Below are 21,569 nucleotides of genomic sequence, written 5' to 3' on the forward strand. Positions count from 1 at the left end.
TAGCCATCTGGACACAAGCTGGGGTCTGATCAGCCCCGGCTGGGTCACCTGGAGGAGGTTGTATGATGTTGAAAGACCCGAAACACCCGATGATTCCAGGAACATCACTGAAGATGTGTCCAGAAGCATCGATAGATGTTTGTACACAGCTGAAAAACATTGTCTTGTTTTAACTGTGTACTGTACCAGCAATTATGGTCGAAATGACAATAAAAGTGACTTGACTTGACTTGAAATAAGTAGTACAAAAAGAAAAACAAAAGTAGTGAGGTATGTCGACAGACGTCAACTGTACTTTTTTTTGTAGGGGCTGCCGGGGCTGCTGAGCTCCTCCAGCATTTTGTGAATAGTGAGGTAGTGTTCATCGATTCGATGTCCATTCAGAAATCGGATGGCAGAGGGGAAGAAGCTGTTCCTGAATCATTGAGTGTGTGTCTTCAGGCTCCTGTACCTCCTCCCTGATGGCAGCAATGAGAAGAGGACATGCCCTGGGTGATGTGGGTCCTTAATGATAGATGCCGCCTTTTTGAGGCATTTCTCCTTGAAGGTGTCCTGGAGGCCCATGCCCATGATGGAGCTGGCTGAGTTCAGAAGTTTCTGCAGCTTTTCGGTAACTTTACAGTAATTGTGAACAATGAAAAGCTAATATCTGCCTTGTAAATACTAAAATACTGGAACTATTTGACATTTTTGTGTAACCGTTTGGAGGTCCCATTAAAGCTGCCTGTTACTGAGTTAAATGCTGCCAGATCCAGCTCAAAGCGCACCATCAAGTTTGCTGATGATGCTACAGGGGTTGGCCTCATCAGCAACCATGATGAGTTGGCATACAGAGAGGAGGAAGAGAGATTCGTCCGATAGTGTGATAATAGCATCAACAAGATAAAGGATGATTGTGAACTTCAAGAAGGCACAGGTCGACCACTGTCCATTGCACATCAATGGCTGTGCTTGGAAAGAGTGAAGAGCACAAAGTTCCTGGGTATGCACACAGCATAGATCTAACCTGAACCCACACCACCTCCTCGCTAGTCAAGGAGGCACAGCAGCATCTACACTCACTGGGGGAGACCGAGGCGTGCGGGGCTCCCAGGCCCCATTCTACAGGAGCATCATCGGAAGTGTCCTGTCTGGCTGCGTTATTGAGTAGTACAGAAGCTGAAAGGCATCGGACTGTAAAACCCTACAGAGAATAGTGAAAACCTCCACAAGGATCACCCTCGTTCAGTGAGCAGTATACAGGACTTGCTGGTGGCCAGTATCAATTCTCACTGCGATGATGAGGCCACTCTCAGGCGGGGGACTCCCTTACTTAGGCCCATCCTCCCTAATGGGGCATTGGCCACTGACAGCGGCTCACCAGAATGCTCTTCCCGGCATCAGTCTTTCAACTTGCCCCTAAGTGTTGCCCGTCTCCCAGTTCCTTCCTCTCCCAGGGATGGGGTCTTTTGTTCGTGTTTCTGTAGCTCAGGGTTTTCACCGGAAAGGGTTGCTAGTCCCACGCCTGACCTTCCTCCTTTCACAGCTGGGCTTTGGACCATCCAAGGCAGAGTTCTGGTTGGAGGAGTAACTCATATTCCATCAAGGTGGTTTCCAAACTGTTGGAATGAACTTCAGTTTCTCCAACTTCTGGTAACTTTCACGATCCCTCTTCTTCAATTCCCCATTCTGGATTCCCTCTTACCTTTCTCCTCCCCTCCCCTCACCCTGGTGACCCCCTTCCCTTTCACCCATGGTCCACTTCCCTCTCCTATCAGATTCCTTCTTCTTCAGCCCTTTACCTTTTCCTCCTCTCAGCTTCTCATTTCATCCACTTGGCTTCACCTATCACCTTCCAGCTAGCCTCTTTCCCTACCCCCACCTTTTTATTCTGGCATTTCCCCCCTCCTTCCTTCTCAGTCTTGAAAAAGGGTCTTGGCCTGAAAGGTAGACTCTTCTTTCACTTCCATCAATGCTGACTGACCTACTGAGTTTCTCCAGTGAAGACACACATTCAACTGTTTAGATACAGCTTCTTCCCGTGCCATCAGATTTCTGAATGGTGTCAGGGAGGGGTAGCACCTCTGGTGGGGGAACATGTTGCGTCCTTTTCAGGGCGGTTAGTCCACCTTTGGTCCCCACCTGGCACTCAGCTCTCACCTGTGGCTCCCCGTAGCTGTTTGCATGCGACAGCGGCCACACCCCGGGCAACGGCTTCGACAAGCCGGCTAAACCAGGTGAGGGTAGCCGACGGGTCTCAAACCCTCGGTGAGATAGGGAGTTGTCTATCCCAGCATGTGAAGACAGACTCCGGCGGATTGAGCGGACGAGACCAATGGAAGGTCCAACTGTCAAGAAGGCGGTCTCTGCAAGCGTCGTGGAACGTGTAGAGCAGGACAAGACACAGAAGACGTCCTGGTCATCCACTACGCCTAGTCCCATCTCCAGCCGTCTCGACTCTGTCTTGCCACTGGACCCAGATGGGAATTGGAAAGAGAGAGTGAGGCTGACGCTGCGCAACTCTCCCTCACTTAAATCCAAGTCACGCGCTAGTCTCGACACCATCAATAATGGTGTCAATGTCCTCATCGACATCAACAATGGACGAAAAACTAGCAACACACATAAAAGTTGCTGGTGAACGCAGCAGTTGCTTGCATGTGCAGCATCTGCAGAATTCCTGTGATGTACATTACTACACTGCTTTTGATTTTCATTTCTTTTTTACTATCTTTTTGCATTTTAATTGAATATATATAGTAAATATATATAGTGTGTATATAGTAATTTATTTAATTTTCATTATTATGCATTGCTGTCACAAAACTACAAATTTCACTGCATATGCCAGTGATATTAAACCTGATTCTGATTCTGACGGCGTCCAGGGGGCGAGATGGAGTGTTTTGCCTGACCTGCTGTGTCCCTCCAACAAGCTCCATATTCCAGCATCTGCCATCTCCTTTTCAAAGTAAATTTATTATCAAAGTACGTATATTGTTAAGGAATTCATTTTCTTAACAGTAAAAGAAATACAATAGAATCAGTGAAAAACTAGACACAGACTGACAAAAACAACGTACAAAAGCAGACAAACTGTGCAATTAATTAGTTTTAATCTATTTATTTATTGAATTAATTAACATCGAGAACATACATTGAACAGTCCTTGAAAGGGACTCGGCTGTGGAATAAGTTCAGCATTGAGGTGAGTGAAGTTATCCACGCCGGTTCAGGAGCCTGGTGGTTGAAGGGTAATAACTGTTCCGGAACATGGTAATGTGGAACCTGAGACTCCTGTATTTCCTTCCTAATAGCAGCAGTGAGAAAAGACCGTGGCCTGGATGATGGGGGTCCGTGACGATGAATACCGCTTCTTGTAGATGTGCTCAATGGTGGGAAGGACTTTTACTATAATGAACTTCCTGTGTCTCCTCTTTGAGAGTAATGAAAGCTGGAAGGCAATTATAAAGTCTCCATAGCTCAGCTGGAGTGGAGAATTGACATGAATTGAATTTTAAAAGTTTTAAATTATTGTAGTTAAGGAAATCCCCAATGTCCTATTTTAACCCCAAGTCCCGAACTATTTCTCATCAGAAATTCCCCCACTCCACAGGGTGCAGTGGCCGATTATCGCCAGCAGGGGGCGCGAAGGGCCCGGGTCACATAAAAAGTGAAGGGGGGGGGGGTGAAATTTAGCCAAATGTTTGCTCATGTATCCAGAGATCCACCAACAATAACCAGCGAGAGATCGGGAATAAAAATAAATATATTGTATAATATAAACACAGCTTCCCAACTCGTCACCTTTCATTCCTTTTTTGTTCACAACATTCCTCTGCCCACCCCCTCGATAGTGTTCACTTTAGAATGCTCCAGAGTAGATGACGTAAAGGAACCAACCATAGAAATGAATAGGTGGGTAGATGTTGATTGAAGTTGTACTTTTCATTACACTGATAACCTCAGGTTATGTTGTAAAGTAGTAGAGGTATATTGGGACATAGTAATAATTCATGGGATAGCTAGAGTGCGCTGGAAAGACTCGTTGCCAGTGTGTTATTCTCTTTCGTGTTATTTACACCCCTCCGTTTCAAATCCCAGGGTTGTTTGGGTGACCGCGGAGTAGCGGAAAGACGGAGGGAGAAGGGGGCACGGGCCGGAGGCAGCGGCGGGGATTCCGTGTGACTGTGGGGGAGACTGAGGGAGGGGGTTCCGCGGGAGAGGACACCGTGTACCTGTGGGGGGATACCGAGGGAGAGGATACAGTGTATCTGTGGGGGATAGTGAAGGAGGGGATACAGTGTAGCAGGACAACACGTTGAGATACAGAGAGGGAATACTGTGTGTGTGGGGGATACAGTGTGAGAAGGCATATAGGGGGTACAGAGGGGGATACAGTGTGTGGGAGGCAGTGGGAGCAGATATACAGTGTGAAGGAGGGGATACATTGTTTTGGGAGGAAATATAGTGGGAGAGAGGATACAGTGTGAGAGGGAATGCGGTAAGAGCTCAGGACTACAGTGGGAGTCGGGAAGGATACAGTACGTGCTGGGCTGAGGTCCGGAGCAGAGACTATTTCCCACTGTAATCGTGAAGGAGAGCATCTGGTGTGACACTCAGCTGGATTAGCAGGGTAAGTGGTATTGCATGATCCTCCTCCTGCTCGCCCCATTGGTGTACAGAGAGTTTAAAGCTTGCTGGGGTCAGGACTACTGCGTGTGGCAGGGTCTAGACAGGAGAGTGACGAACATGGGATTTAATGGCTAAATCCCAGACTCTCAAACTTCTATAGATGTGTGGTGGAAAGTGTGCTGACGCTGCATAATGGCTTGGTATAGGAACACCAACGGCTTTGAGTTGAAAATCCTACAAAAGGTAGTGGATTCGGCCCAGTACTTCTGGTAAAATCCTCCCAACCATTGAGCACGTGAATAGTCGCCATTGAAAAGCAGCATCCATAATCAGAGATCCTCACCACCCAGGCCACGCTCTTATTACAGCTGACATCAGGTGGAAGGTACAGGAGCCTCAGGACTCGCACCATCAGATTCATGAACAGTTACTACCCCTCAACCATCAGACTCTTGAACAAAAGGGGATAACTACATTTATTTAAGGACTGTTTTATCTTGTTATTTCATGTTCATTATTTATATCTGTATTTGCACTGTTTGTTATCCATCAATCCAATTTACAGTTACTGTTTGCTAAGTGTACCCACAGTAAAAGAATCTCAGGGTTATATATGGTGACGTATATGTACTCTGATAATACATATTACTTTGAACATCAGTCGTGATGAAGGGTCTCAGCCTGAAATATTGACTGTTTATTCCTCTCCTTAGACCACGGATTCCCAACCTTTTTTATGCCATGGAATAATACCATTAAGCAAAGGGTCCATGTAGCCCAGGTTGGGAACTCTTGCCTTAGATGCATCCTGACTTGCTGAGTTCCTCCAGCATTTTGTGTGTGTTACTCTGGATTTCCAGCATCTACAGAATTTCTTGTGATTATTTAAGATAGAGATGTGGAGACATACAAACAAGTCCAAAACAATGCTGTTTTAATTTAGCTGTATCCATGGGGTATTCATGTGCGATAATTAAACATGAACTTAAATTTGAAAGTACTGGGGATACACAACAAGGTAGCATCTGTGGTGGGAAATGGATGGTCTATGATTGGAGTGAAGACACTTCATCTGGACTCAGGCCCTGTGACCCAGTGAACCTGCATGGCCTGAAACATCAACTGTTCATGTTCCTCAATAGATGCTGCCTATTCTTCCCTCAGAGCAAAGCCTTGGAATCAGAATCAGGTTTAATATCATATTTTGTTGTTTTGTGGCAGCAGTACAGAGCAATATATAATAATTAAATATCTATAAATTACAATAAGAAATATAATTTTAAAAAGTAGTGCAAAAAGAGAGCAAAAATAGTGAGACAGTAATCACGGATTCAATGTCCATTCAGACATCGGATGGCAGAGGGGAAGAAGCTGTTCCTGAAACATTGAATACGTGTCTTCAGACTCCTGTAACCCCTCGCTGATGGTAGCAATGTTTTGGGTGAGGGGGTGTCCACAATGACGGAAGCCGCCTTTTGAAGATGTCCTGGATGCTAGGGAGGCTGGTGCCCATGATGGAGCTGACTGAGTTTACAACTTTCTGCAGCTTTTTCTGAGCCTGTGCAGTGGCCTCTCTATACCCAATGGTGATGCAACCAACTACAATGCTCTCCACAGTACATCTGTGGAAATTTGTGAGAGTTTTTGGTGACATACGAAGTCTCCACAAATTCCCAGTGAAGGGCCCGACAAGATGGCATTTCTTTTGGTCAATGAGAAGTTTTAGATTTCTGAGGTAGAGATATTAATGATGTTCAAGGATGGGATAAATTTGCTTATTATTGTCACATGTACTGAGGTACAGAGAAAACTTTGTTTTGTATGTCAAAATCGGGTTTAGTATCACTGGCAAATGTCGTGAAATTTGTTGACTTTGTGGTATCAGTACAGTGATAATAGAGGAAAAAACTGAATTACTGTAAGTATATATATGTATGTTAAATAGTTAATTTTAAAAACAGAAATTTAAAAATGTAGTGAGTAAGTGTTCATGTTTCAACGTCCATTCAGACAACGGATGGCAGGCGGAAAGAAACTGTTCCTGAATCATTGAGGGTGTGTCTTCAGGCTTCTGTACCTCCTTCCTGATGGTAACAATGAGAACAGGGTATGTCCTGTATGGTAGGGGTCCTTAATGATGGATTCCACCTCCCTAAGGCACCGCTCCTTGAAGATGTCTTGGGTACCATGGAGGCTAGTGCCCATGATGGAGCTGACTAAGTTTACAACTCTGCAGCTTATTCCCACCGCCCCCCCATATCAGATGATGGTGCAGCCAGTTAAATGCTCTCCACAGTACAGTTGCAGAAATTTCTGAGTGTTTTAGGTGACGTATCAAATCTCGAATAAACTCTTCTCGGGTTTCCAGCTGGTACAGGTATGGACGATAACCGACATTTTGATGACAAACTCCGCCATCTTCATCCAGGATGGAGATTGAGGAGTTTGACCTCTAAATGTTGGTTATAATTGAGGCCAGCTGGAGGTCCGAGAAGAGTTTATTTGTCATATACTCCAGGAAAGCACTAGATCCTGTTTGTACCAAATCTTCTTAAACTCCTAACAAAATATAGACTCGTTCTTGCCTTCTTTATAGCTGCATTGGTATGTTGGGAAAACTTAGGTCCTCATAGATATCAATACCTCAGGAAATTGCTCACTCTCTCCACAATCAGCTTTTTGAATTTACTGACATTCAGTGCAAGATTGTTGCTGTGACTTAACTAGCTAGTATATCCTGCTCCTATACGCCCTCTCATCTCCTTCTGAGATTCTGCCAACAATGGTTATACCATTAGCAAATTTATAGATGACACTTGGCTCATGCTGTCCATATAAATCATTTCATCACATCAGTACATTGCATAGTACAAAGGAAAACAATAACAGAATGCGTAATGAAGTGTTATACTTGCAGAAAAAGTGTGGTGCAGAGAGACAATGCGATGCAAAGCCTCGACGGGAGTGGAATGTGAGATCAATTGTCCATTTTATTAGACTGGGCTCTTTTCTATAGTCTTCCAGCAAAGATGCAATGAGATTCAAAGTGCATATATTGTCAAAGTATGTATGCAGTATACAAGCCTGAAATTCGTCTTCCCCATAGACAGTCACAAACAAGGAAAAACCATGGAACCAACCCATTCAAAGAAAAACGCCAAACCCCTTCTCCTTCCTACGTGCAAAAAAAATAGTACAAATAGCAACCAAAAAAAAAACAAACACAGAATATAAAATACAAAATCAAAAGGCATATTTAGGTAAAGTTCAGCTTAGCGTTCATTATCTGCAGGCTGCCCTGATTCAAAAGTCACTGAAAAGTTGTCAGAAAACAGAGTGACCAGAACTAGAATTCGAAACTAGAACACTTCATAAACCTGAATTAAAGTCCAAATCTACAATCCACGTCGATTAAACCTTGCTCCAGCATCATCTGCTGACAGGGAGAGAGATCATTCGAACACAAGGACCTTCCCTTGGCAGCAGCGATGGAGAGAGAGAGCGACACCACCTTCTCTGACAGCAGTGAGCACGAGGCTACAAGATGGTGCTGAATACTCACTCGCTTTGCACAGCGACCTCGATAGTTTCAATCTTCCTCGGCCCTTTAATGAGTGAGGACAGCATGAGTTGGAGTCGATTGTGGGCTCACGCCCTGACTCCCCACTTCCTGACCTCTGTGCTGCATGCTTTGGTCGCAGCCTTGTGGAACACTCTTGGAGACAGAAAAGTGCCATCAGCCCAAAATCGCATTGGCAGATTTTAGATAACAGAGTTTAACAGTAGCAGAACCACATCTGAAATAAGAAGATGTGAAAGAAATAAAAGGAATTGCTTTGTGAACGATCTTGAGGATGTCGCCTGTTCACTGGCGTCATCTTCAACCAGTGTCCTTGTCTTGTAACTGGGATTCTGTGATGGCTGGTGGTAGTGCAATCACTCAACTTGAGTAAAAAAAACATTGAAAGATCAAAACTGTCCTTAAGCCTGGTGGTATGTGTTTCATGTTTTTTTTATCTGCTTGATGGGAGGGGAGAGAATGGAGTGGGTGAGGTCTTTGATTATGCTGGCTGCTTTGCCAAGGCAATGCAAATTGTGGACAGAGTCCATGGAGGGGAGACTGGTTTCTGTGATGTGCTGAACTGTGTCCACAACCCCCTATGGTTTCTTGCAGTCCCAGGCAGAACAGTTTCCATAACAAACCATGATGCATCTGGATTGGATGCATCCAATTTAAAAATTGGTCAGGGTCAAGTTGTGGGATCATAAGTGAAAAAAGGGGAATTGATCAGATCGCCTCTGATCTCTTGGTGGGTGGGTCAAATATCCATCTCTCGTCTATAGTTCTCATGTCTTTTGAGAACGATAAAGCAATCAACATTGGCTTTTGTTTTCTCCTCATCAATCCAATGGAAAGATTGTTTACATCCTTTATTCCTATGACTTTATTTTTATGGACAACATCCCCAGACATGAGAAATCTTCCTTAACCTGAAGGTTGTTCATCTATAATTGCTGAGCTGGTTATTATTTTGTTATAAGGTATAATTTTAAAATGAATGTTTTAATTATGTAGGTGCCTTAGACTTTGTGGTTTGTTAACATTAGATGTGGGTTAAAGTGAAGGTTCAAACGTCTCGGCTGACTCTCCTGTACGAGGGGTATAAATAGGGCTGCTGCCTCTTGGATGAGATGTTAAGGGTAGCCCTCAAAAACACGGTGTGTTAAGAGACCAGTTCTTAGATACATGGATAAGAAAGGTTGAAAGGAATATGGGACAAAGCGTGCGCAAATGGAACTAGTTCAGTAAGTCAACTTGTTCAGCATGGATGAGGGACCTGCGTGAGTGTTGTGTTACTCCAGGATTCTACTCTGACTAAACTGGAGTAGCCCCATTTCTCACGTTGTCACTGAAGAAAGTTGCATTCAGGTTTTTCTTTGTGTCTCTGGAAACAGGACGATGGGTGGGGGGATAAGAAGGTGGTGAGAGGGAGGAGGAAGTGTGGGAAGCATGGAAAGGTCCCATAGCTTGGCAAAGTCAAGGGAGAAAAGATGGGAAGCTCCTGTCCCATATTGTGTGCTGTCTACTTCCTAATGCACTCACAGCAGCGTACTGGAGGCGGCCAACATGAACAGCATCCCCACCATGATAAAGCAACTCCAACTCCAATGGATAGGTCACGTCATCCAGATGTTTAACTCGCGCTTCCCAAACAGATGCTTTACTCCCAGTTGAAGAAAGGTCAGTGAGCCCCTAGTGGGGAAAGGAAACGCTTCAAAGATAAAATCAGAATCAGCCTGAAGAAATTCAACGTTATATCTAAAAATTGGGAAGATACTGCATTCAATAGGTACACCTGGAGGCAATCTGTTGAAGATGGAGCTGCTCTACTTGAGAACAACCTCTGCTGTGCCACAGAGAACAAGTGGCATCGACAAAAGGAGAGACTGAACGACCAAGAGACCCGAGCACTAACCACAGCCACCACTTCCTCTTACTCACACTGCCCCAGAATAGGTGGATCACAAGTCAGTCTGTACAGCCACCTGAGGACCCAGCAACAGACAACCCTTAGGAGAACATCATACTTAACTCGAGTGATTGCAGTAATACTTTCTATCACAGAATCCCTAGTTATAAGATGAGACTGACTTTATTTGTCACACGTACACCAGTACTAACAGCAAAATGTGTTGTTTGCATCAGTGAGCAAGGATGTGCTGGGGGCAGCCTACAAGTATGGCCATGCTTCTGACACCAACGCAGCATGCCCACAGCTAGAATATATGTCTGTGGAACGTGGAAGGACATCAGAGCAGCCAGGGGAGACCCACAGTCACGAGGACAAGGAACAAACTTCTCACAGGCAGTGGCGGGAAATGAACCCTTTATTGCACTAGTGGTAACCAATCGGACTTTAACCGTGTCTGTTTCCTCCGGGTTCTGCAGTTCTCCTCCTACAGTCTGAAGACGTATCAGTCGTATCAGTTGGTAGGTTAATTGGTCTTTGTAAATTGTCCAGTGATTAGGCTGGGGTTAAAAATGGGGGGGGGGGGGGGAGGTTGCTGGGCAGTGTGGCTTGAAAGGCCAGAAGGGCCTATTCTGCTCTGTTCTTTGTAATTGCATCAATTGCATCCTTGGCTCCATCCCTCCCCCTCCTGTCTTCTCCTATCATTTCAGATCTCCCCCTCCCCCTTTCAAATCTCTTACTATCTCTTCTTTCAGTTAGTTCTGACGAAGGGTCTCGGCCTGAAACGTCGACTGTACCTCTTCCTAGAGATGCTGCCTGGCCTGCTGCGTTCACCAGCATTGTGTGTGTGTGTTGCTTGCTGCAATAAACTGCCTTTGTTGGCTAACTGCAAAGCTACAAGCCAGGTCCTCTGTATATGGTCTGTAAAACACCAGGCTCCTGGCAGCGCTGAACCCTGAGTTTCTTTGGGTTTATTTGTGGCCTGAGTGGGGCTTTTTAAGCTCAGTTTAATGCATATGCTGAGGGCCTTTCTTCACTGAATAATACAGAGCAGTTCCTGCAATCGAAAGCACTGACAGCTTGCCAAAAAATTCGAGTGCAGAGAATTTCTGATTTGGTCTCCCTTCAAAACCACATGCACAACTTCAGAGCAGAGGAGAGGAGACGGCAGCCCTGGTGTACAGAGGCTCAAAACATAACTGGACGCCATTTGGAAATAAAGTTCAAAGTAAATTTCTTTATCAAAGTACATAAATGTCACCATATACAACCCTGAGGTTTGTTTTCTTGTGGGCATACTCAATAAATCTATTGAATAATAACCACCCAACTAGGGTGTTCAACCAGAGCGCAGAAGACAACAAACTGTGCAAATACAAAAATAAGAAATAATAATATTAACAAATAAATAAGCAATAATTATCAAGAACATGAAATGAAGAGTCCTTGAAAGTGAGTCCATTAGTTGTGGAAACATTCCAACGATAAGACAAGTGAAGTTGAATGAAGTTATCCCCTTTAGTTCAAGAGCCTGATGGTTGAGCCTGAACCTGGTGGTGAGAGTCCTGAGGCTCCTGTACCTGCTTCCTGATGGCAGCAGCGAGAAGAAAGCATAACCTGGGTGGTGGAGGCCCCGGGTGACGGATGCTGCTTTCCTGGATTGGTATTTTACGTAGATGTCCTCAACGGTGCGAAGGGCTTTACCCACAATGGACTGCGCCAGATCCACTTTCCGTTTAAGGGCATTGGTGTTTCTATTCCAGGTTGTGATACAGCCAGTTAATGTACTCTTCACTACACATCTATCGAAGTTTGTCAAAGTGTTAGATGTCAAGCCGAAAATCTGCAATATCCTAAGATGTAGGGACTCCGTCGTGCTTTTCTCCTAATTGTATCTGCGTGCCGGACCTCAGACAGGCCCTCTGAAATAATTACACCCAGGATTTTAAAGTTACTAACCCTCTCCACCTCTGATCCTCGGATGAGAACTGGCTCGTTTCCCTCTCCTGAATAATTTATGTTAATTAATGTCTATGGAAACACATATTTATCTTCATGTGTGGCGCTGATGCAAAGAACTAATTCATGCCGATACAATTGTATTTCTATGTTATATTCTGTCCTGTTGTACATACTATTATAAATTGCACATTGTATATTTAGATGGAGACGTAACGTAAAGATTTTTACTCCTCATGTATATGAAGGATATAAGAAATAGTCAATTCAATTCAAATGTGCCTAAGGCTCTTACACAGTATTGTATTAGCACAAGTTAATATATTACAATTCAAAAATGTACATTGTGTGTAGCACAGGTAAACAGCTTGCTGTCCTGGTGATGAAACCTCGATGGTGGCAGGCTATTCATTAGTCTCACAGGCTGAGAGAAGAAGCTGTTCCCCAGTCTGATAGTCCTAGTCCTGATGTTCCTGTAACTCCTTCCTGGTGGTAGTGGGTCAATGGGATTGTGGTATGGATGGTAGGGATCCTCAACAATATTCCTGGTAAACATCACACCCAGCAGGTGGGAGGGAGAGCCCAGTGACCTCGGCAGTTTTTACTGTCCTCTGTAGGGTCTTGCAGCTTCTTACCACACAATGATGCAGCCAGACAGGACCCGCTGGATGGAGCTCCTGTAAAAAGTAGTTAGAATGGGGCAGGGAGACTCGCCTCAGGAAGTGTAGATGCTGCTGAGCCTTCTCAACTAAAAAGGCGTAGTACCCCGGGTTAGATCATCCATTATAGGCACATCAAGGAACTTCGTGCTCTCCATGGCAGAACCATTGATGGGCAATGGAGTGGTTGACCACAGTGATCCAGGCCAGTATAAAACAGATTAAGCAGAAGGGTTGGAGCAAGAGTTGGCAAGTTAGATGTTGAAAAATTATAGGCAGATGGAGAAAGAAGAGTGGTTTTTGGAGGTAATAGAGGGCTGTAGGTAATGGAACCTCAGAGGGAAGGAAGATTCCCTCTGAGGTTCCATTACCTACAGCCCTCTATTACCTCCAAAAACCACTCTTCTTTCTCAAACAAAATAAGGGAGATGGGCTGGACAGATGGGAACAGTAGGGATAACAATATCGGTTGTATCACAGGCCAGCCTCAATTGTTGTTTGTAGGAGAGTTCCAAACTTCTATCACGTTCTGTCAAGTTCTCGTTGAGGGATCCGTAGTAGAAAGGGTGAGCAGTTTCAAGAAGACAGGAGGGGGAGGGATGGACAGTTGATTGGCAAAAGAGATACAGAGCTGGAGAAGAGGGGAGGATCATGGAACGGGAGGCCGAAGGAGAAAGAAAGGGGGAAGGGAGCCCAGAGGAAGATGGAAAGCAGGCAAGGAGTGATTGTGAGAGAGACAGAGAGAGAAAAAAGAGAGGGAGGGAAAAAAGTGGGGGGGAATAATAAATCAATAAATAAGGGATGGGGTAAGAAGGGGAGTAGGGGCAGTAACGGAAGTTAGAGAAGTCGATGTTCATGCCATCAGGTTGGAGGCTACCCAGACGGAATATAAGGTGTTGTTCCTTCAACCTGAGTGTGGCTTCATCTTGACAGTAGAGGAGGCCGTGGATAGACATATCAGAATGGGAATGGGACGTGGAATTAGAATGTGTGGCCACTAGGATATCCTGCTTTCTCTGGCTGACAGAGTGTAGGTGTTCAGTGAAACAATCTCCCAGTCTGCGTCGGGTCTCACCAACATATAGAAGGCTGTATCGGGAGCACCGGACGCAGTATATCACCACAGGTGAAGTGTCACCAGCATTTTGTGACTGTACTTCCTATAGATGCTGCCTGGCCTGCTGTGTGCCACCAGCATTGTGTGTGTGTGCTGCTTGAATTTCCAGCATCTGCAGATTTTCTCGTGTTTGCGTTATCACAGCAAGAGACCTTTGAACAGAGGCCAGAACTACAATTGCATTGAAATGTAGGGAAGGGGATTGCAGGGTCTTCTAGTTCCCTGGTCGGGAAATGGAGAGAATAACCAGAGTTGGGAAAGACAAATTAGAGAGAAGAGCAACACACTCAAAATGCTGGAGAAACTCAGTAGGTCAGGCAGCACCTATGGAAGGAAATCAGTGGTCAGTGTTTTGTGCCAAGACGTCGACAGTTCATTTCTCTCTGCAGATGCTGCCTGATCTGCTGAGTTCCTCCAGCATTTAGTGTTTAACTGTTCAAAGATTCAAAAGATTCAAAAAGCTCTATTGTCATTCTAACCGTACATCAGCCCTGCAGGGCAGAATGAGACAGCATTTGTCAGGGGCAGTGCAATCGTAACAAATGCAACACTAAATAATAAACATAACAATAAATAGTAAAACACAACAGCCACATGTCAGTTAAAATCAAGTTATAAGTGTCCAGTGCAAGTTAAAAGTGGCCAAAGCAGAGTCAGGTGGAGCAGCTATTTAGCAGTCTGACTGCCTGTGGGAGGAAGCTGTTTAGTAGCCTTGTGGTTTTAGTTTTGATGCTGCTGTAACGTTTGCCTGATGGCAGAAAAACAAACAGTTCATGGAGAGGATGTGAGGGGTCTTTAATGATGTACCGTGTCTTCTGGAGGCATCGACTCTGAAAGAGGTCTTGGACAGAAGGTAGGGAGACCCCAATAACCTTCTCTGCTCCCCTAACCATCCTCTGCAAGGCTTTTTTGTCGACAGCACTGCAGCTGGAGTACCAGGTTGTGATGCGAAAGGTCAGCACACTCTCAACCACGCCTCTGTAGAATGTAGTTAAGATGTTAGTGGGGAGTGATGCTTCTTCAAGCTTCCTCAGAAAGTGCAATCTCTGCTGGGCCCGTTTCACAATCCCAGTGGTGTTCCTGGACCAGGTGAGATTGTCCGAGATCTGCACCCCAAGGAACTTGATGTTTTCCACTCTCCACTGTGGAGCCGCTGATGCTGAGGGGTGTGTGCTCAGGCTGAGAACGTCTGAAATCGACGATCATCTCCTTGGTTTTGGTGACATTAAGCATCAAGTTGTTATCCCTGCATCAGCTCTCTAGGTTTTTGACCTCCTCCCTGTACATGGTTTCATCATTTTTGCTGATGAGCCCCACCACTGTGGTATCATCTGCAAATTTAATGATCAGGTTGCTCTGGATTTCCAGCATCTTGTAGAAGAGAAGACTGACCTGGAATTGAGAACTAGGGCATAGCTACAAATGAAGAGCCATTCACTGAATTCACTCGCCTATCTTGTAGAGAGTTGGAATACAGGACCAAGTGCATAGATGAAGAAAGGAAAAATGCTCGTTAAGACTGAGTTAGGAGGGATTTCTTCACTGAGAAGTAATTCTTTGGAATTCGCTACCCCAGCAGTCATAAGTACTTTAAAGATTTAGGCTAGGTAGGGGTTATGGGGAGCAGGCAGGAAGGTAGTCAAAAAAAATTACAGCTGAGGGCTATCCAGAGTTTGGAATTCTATTCCACCACTGTCTGTAAGGAGTCTATACATTCTCCACATGGAATGCGTGGGGTTTCCCTGAGTGCTCTGGGCTTCTTCCCGCAGTCCAAAGGTGTACTGTACCGGGTAGGTTACTTGGTCATTTAAAACTATCCTGTGACTGGGTTAGGGTTAATCAGGTTTGTCGGGGTGGCTGGAAGGGTCGGAAGGACGATTCCGTGCTGTATCACTAAATAAATAAATAAAAACGAGTTCAGCCACCCATCTTACTGAGTGGTGGAACTCACCCGTAAGTGCAGGCAGAAGGGACTGCAGGTGTGAGAATCTGGAGCAGCATCATGTGGCTGGAATCTGGAGCTGCTGAGTTCCTCCAGCAGATCATTTATCACCTTTTTAATCCTGGAATGAAATTGATTCTAATGCATACTTAGCTTCGCTATCACTGGTGACACTTGTGGACTGTCCCAGCACATCCTGAGGCTCTGCTGGTTGTGAACTCATGCACTGTATGTTTCAGTGAACATATGATCAATGAATCTGAATCTCATCCGACTTAAATGACTTGGAATTTGTTGTTTTATGGCAGCAGTACAATGTTAAGGCATAACGCTACTGTAAATTACAAAATTAGGGTGCAGAGATTCACCAGGATGCCGCCTGGATTAGAGAGCATGTCTTATGAGAATAGGTTGAGTGAGCTAGGGCTTTTCTCTTTGGAATGAAGGAGATGGGAGCTGACTTGATAAAAGTGTAATAAGATGATGAGAGGCAAAAAAAAAGATAGAATGGACAGTCAGAGACATTTTCCCAGGTCAGAAATGGCTAATACAAGAGGGCATAGTTTTCAAGGTGATTAGAGGAAAGTATGTCACAACTAAGTTTTTTTTACACGGAATGGTGAGTGCAGGGAATGCCCTGCCAGGGATGGTGGTATTTAAGAGATCTTGGATAGGCACATGGATGATGGAGAAACGGAAGGCTCAGTGGGAGGGAAGGATTTGATTCATCTTAGAGTAGGTTAAAATGTCACTACAACATTGTGGGCTGAGGGGCTTGTTCTGTGCTGTAGTGTTCCATGTTAAAAATCAATATTGCAAATAAAGGAATAGTGAGTCTTGTTCATGGACAATTCAGAAATCTGGTGGTGGAGGGGTGAGGAATTTGATGGTGATGCTGTTTCTGAATCATTGACAGTGAAAAGAGATTGGGTGCACCCAGAGGAAACCCACGTGGTCACGTGCAAACTTATAATACACAGTGCCAGGAATTGAACCCTGATTGCTGATGTTGTAAAGCATTACACTAACTGCTACCACCCCACAGAGAGCCAAAGAGGCTTTGGGGATTGTACAGGAGCACTGGGAAAGTACGCTCAGAGGCCACTTTGTTAGATACCTCCTGTGCCTGATGAAGTGCCCACTGAGAGAATGATGGTGGTATTCTGCACACCACTGTTTCAACAGATGGTTATCTGAGTTACTTTTACCTGCCTGTCAGCTTAACCAGTATGACCATTCACCTCTGACTTGTCTCATTAACAAGGCGTTTTGCACCGTTGTCTGCAATCTCTAGAGATTGTGAGAAACTCCCAGGAGATCAGCAGTTTCTAAGATACTCAAACCACTCCATCTGGCACCAGCAATTATTCCATGGTCAAAGTCACTTAGACCACATTTCTTCTCCTTGCTACTGTTTGGTCTGAACAGCAACTGAATCTCTTGATTATGTCTGCTTGCTTTTACGTACTGAGTCGGTGCTACATGATTGGCTGATTAGATATTTGCATTAATGAGCAGGTGTACCTAATAAAGTGGCAAGAGAGGTACTTAATAAACTAAAAAGCAATTTCAACAACACAGGAACACAGCCAATCAATATTCCTGGCTGAATACAATGGTTAACGGTTCAGAAGTTTGGTTGCCATTGTTGTGGTGAGTCTCGGTCAACTTTAGCTATGATACCAGTGTGAAAGTTCCACTTTAACCTGAGCTTGTGGGTAGTAATTCACAACCTTGAGTGTATTATCCAGGCTGAACACAGCAAGCACCGTTCTAAGGGTCACAGAGCCGAATAGCATGGAAACAAGCCTTCCACCCAGCTCTTCCATGCCAACCAAGTTGTCTGGCTGAGTTTGGCCTATTTGCTTGTGTTTGGCTCATAATATCCCTCTAGACCAGAGGTTCCCAACCTGCGTTCCATGGACCCCTTGATAAACGTTAGGGGACCATGGCATAAAAAATGTTTGGAGCCCTTGCTCTAAACCTTTGCTATCCATGAATTGTTAAGTGCGGTTTAAGCATTGTTATTGTACTTGCTTCTTGAAGTCTTGTGAATCACTTTGCTGAAGGATTGTTGTTGCTGAAACCAGCAAAATTTTGCTAGATCATCTCTTATTGTAATCCTTGCTCCATTAAACCCAAGGCCCTCCCCTCCCTTCATCACAGACACCACCAGTCCTCGCCATGGGGGGCATCTTCAAACAGCGGTGCTCCTAACCATGGGCTGCAGGGTCTGGTAACACTCCCGCTCAACTAGCTCCATTATGTACACAGGCCTCCCTACCATCCGGGACATCTTCAAAGGACATTGCCTCAAGGGGGTGACACCTATCACTAAGGACCCTTACTATCTTGGATATGCCCTCTTCTCATTACCACCATCAGGGAGGAGGTACAAGAGCCTAAAGACCCTCACTCAATGTTTTAAGAACAGCTTCTTCTCCTCTACCATTAAATTTCTGAAAGGTCCATGAACACTACCTCACTATTCATCTTTTGCACTTGTTTCGTTGTTGAGGATCCCTGTTACCCACCCACAATCTCTTTGACCCATTGCCATCAGGAAAGAAGTAGAGGAGCATCAGAACTAAGATTGCCAGGCAGGGTAACAGCTTCTTCGCCCAGGCTTTGAGGCGACTGAATATCTAGCCACCACCGAGGTCTTGTCACTGAGACAGTGAGATGTTTACTGCTTAGCTGTGTTGCACATTACATGTATTTTGAATTATATTTTATTAGTTTATTTGTGGCAATATTTTGTTTTATGTGCTATGTGTGATATATGTTTTGTGGATTCATGGTACTCTGGAGGAAAGTTGTTTGGTTGTATGTATGTATAGTCAGATGATAATAAACTTGAACTGTTTTGTATCTTAATTTTTTATGCATTACATTGTACTAATGCCACAAAGTTACAAATTCCATGGCATGTCAGTGATAGTAAACTTGTTTCTAATTCTGATTAACTATTGGGGTGGATAATTCCAAATATTCACTGCTAAGAGAAGAAATTCTGCTTCATCTCAGTCTTAAATGAACAATTCTTCATTCTGCAGCTGTGCCCCTCATTTTAGGGTCAACCTCTCCCTCCTCTCCTCCATTTTTCTCCCGTTCTGATTGTTTGCTCCCACTTCATTCCGTTCTCCGTGACTCATTGAACCTCCTTGCTGTTTCCAGACTCGCTATGAACGAGGAGCAGTTTGTTAACATTGACCTGAGCGATGATGACATCTGTGGCGTTTGTAAGCTGGAGACGGCGAAGGAGATGCTTTCATTCTGCCATGTTTGTTTCGAGCTCAGCATTGAAGGTGAGGGAGATCTCGAATGGGACAACCAGGGGAAGTGGATGGAGGAACCGTTGTATGGTAGGAGAAATGACGCACAGGTAAACCTGTCATGGTGTTGCCACTGGTTTGGCTAAAGCATTGTGCTCTAAGCAGGGCCTGTAAAAAGGCTAAGGGTCTATCTAGGTTAAAGGTTGAGGATTTGTTGCCTGTAGTTGCAATGAAACTAGAAATAGAAAATCAGATTACATCACAGCTGTTCATCACTTAATGCTGTCCACTTCTCCAGGCTCTGGAATAATGCTTGTCGAACAACAGTCTGCCTTGATTTTGCAGATTACACAACAGACACCCAATCTCAATGATTTTGCAAAGGAAAACTGTTCCTGCTTCCCTAAAGTTAGCAGTTTACTTAGAAATCTTTGTCAGAATCCTGCTAATGCAGAGTTTCCAAAAGAAGTTACCATAACAAGAGAGAAGGTTCTTGGGAAACTGAAAGGTTTGAAGGTGGTTAAGTCACCTGGACCAGATGGTGTACACCCCGGAATTTTGAAGGAGTTCTGGGCCTGTATTCACCGGGATTCAGAAGAATGAGGGGTGACCTCATTGAAACCTATTGAATGGTTAAAGGCCTTGATAGAGTGAATGCGGAGAGGATGTTTCCTATGGTGAGAGGGTCTAAGACCAGAGGACACAGCCTCAGAATAGAGGGGTGTCCTGTTAGAATGGAGGTAAGAAGGAAATTTTTCGGTCAGAGAGTGGTGAATCTGCGGAACGCTTTGCCACAGGCAGTTATAGAGGCCAAGTCTTTATGTATATTTAAGGCAGAGGCTGAAAGATACTTGATTGCTCAAGACATGAAGGGATATAGGGAGAAGGCAGGAGATTGGGGCTGAGAGGAAAATTGAATTAACCATGATGAAATGGTGGAGCAGACTTGATGGGCAACTAGCCTAATTCTGTTCCTATGTTTTATGGTCTTTTTTTATGCCTGGGAATCCTACCATTAACCAAGGGTCTGTGGACCACAGGTTGGGGACCCCTGTTCTAAAGCAACATTTTAAATTGGGTGATAATACCTGAAACATGATCATAAAGCCTATCTTCGGGAAGGAGTCTGTGACCCAAAGGGCTTTGCTGACATACCAAGTCTCACATACCTAACAAGGTAGAGCCGCTGGCATGCCACCTTCATGATTTAAATTCCTAGGTGTCACTATCTCCAGGACCTGTCCTGGACCCATCATATAAAAGTAATTGCAAAGAAAGCACAACAGCGCCTCTACTTCCTCAGGAGTCTGCGGAACTTCTCGGTATGTCATCAGAAACCATGACAAACTTCTATAGATGTGTGGTGGAAAGTGTATTGCCTGACTGAATCACGGCCTGTAAAGGGAACACCAATGCCTTTGAGCAGAAAATCCTGCAAAAGGTAGTGGCTTCAGCCCAGTACATCAACAGTAAAGCCATCCCAACCATTGAGCACATCTACATGAAATATTGCCGTAGAGATGTGGGACATTCGAGAGACTTTGCACTTTTTTACTGTTCTTCATCAAGTTATGGTATTGTTGCACTGTTGTAACTGCATGTTATAATTATGTGGTTTTTGTTAGTTTTTCAGTCTTGGTCTGACCTGTGTTTTTGTGATATCACACCGGAGGAATATTGTATCATTTCTTAATGCATGCATTATTAAATGACAATAAAAGAAGACTGCGTGTCTTCATAATCTAATCTAATCTAATCCATCATCAAAGATCCTCACCACCTAGGCCATGCTCCTTTCTTGCTGTTGCCATCAGGTAGAAGGTGCTAGTGCCTCAGGACTTACACCACCAGCTTCAAGAACAACTACTACCCCTCAATCACCAGGCTCTTGAACAAAAGGGGACAACTACACACCATCTTTTTTTGGGTGCTCCGACAACCGATGGTCTCACTTTAAAGACTCTTAATCTTGCTATTACATGCTCTCATTACTTACTGCTATTTATCTATATTTACGTTTGCACAGTTTGTTGTTCATTGATCCTGTTTACAGTTACTGTTTTATAAATTTGCTAAGTATGCCTGCAGGAAAAAGAATCTCAGGGTTGTATATGGTGACATGTATATATTCCAATAATAAATTTTACTTTGAACTTAAACTTTGATTATTGCATCAATATGTTGTGGCCCAGGGTGGCTTCTTGGAGATGTTTATACCCAAGAACCTAAAGCTTCTCACCTTTTCCATTGCTATCTCCTCAGTTGAGGAAGAGTGTGCATTCTTCTGAGGTCCACGTTCAATTCCTTTGTGTTGCTGTCATTGAATTCAAAGGGTTAAAGAAAGGTTAGCTTCATTTGTCAGATCTACATGAAAGCATCCAGTGAAATATGTCATTTTGCGTTAAATTGTGCTGGGAACTGCCACGTGTATTGCCACGTTTCCGATGCCAGCATAGCATGCCCACAACTTACTAACCCCAACCATATGTCTGTGTGGAATGTGGGAGGAAGATGGGCTACACAGAGGAAACC

At 44.4% G+C, this 21,569-nt stretch overlaps 1 protein-coding gene across 1 annotated transcript in view; it reads left to right on the forward strand.

Annotated features, from left to right (window-relative positions):
• Window positions 1-4,216: 4,216 nt before the first annotated feature.
• Window positions 4,217-21,569, forward strand: part of c6h21orf91 (chromosome 6 C21orf91 homolog) — a 40,380-nt gene continuing 23,027 nt past the window's right edge. Inside the window, exons 1-2 of the mRNA XM_072259846.1 lie at window positions 4,217-4,615; window positions 18,940-19,070. Of these exons, the coding sequence (XP_072115947.1) occupies window positions 18,947-19,070 (124 nt within the window). The 5' untranslated portion in view covers window positions 4,217-4,615; window positions 18,940-18,946. The remainder of the gene's footprint in view (window positions 4,616-18,939; window positions 19,071-21,569) is intronic.

This window comes from Mobula birostris, chromosome 6, assembly GCF_030028105.1.
Source record: "Mobula birostris isolate sMobBir1 chromosome 6, sMobBir1.hap1, whole genome shotgun sequence".
NCBI classification, from domain to species: Eukaryota; Metazoa; Chordata; class Chondrichthyes; order Myliobatiformes; family Myliobatidae; genus Mobula; species Mobula birostris.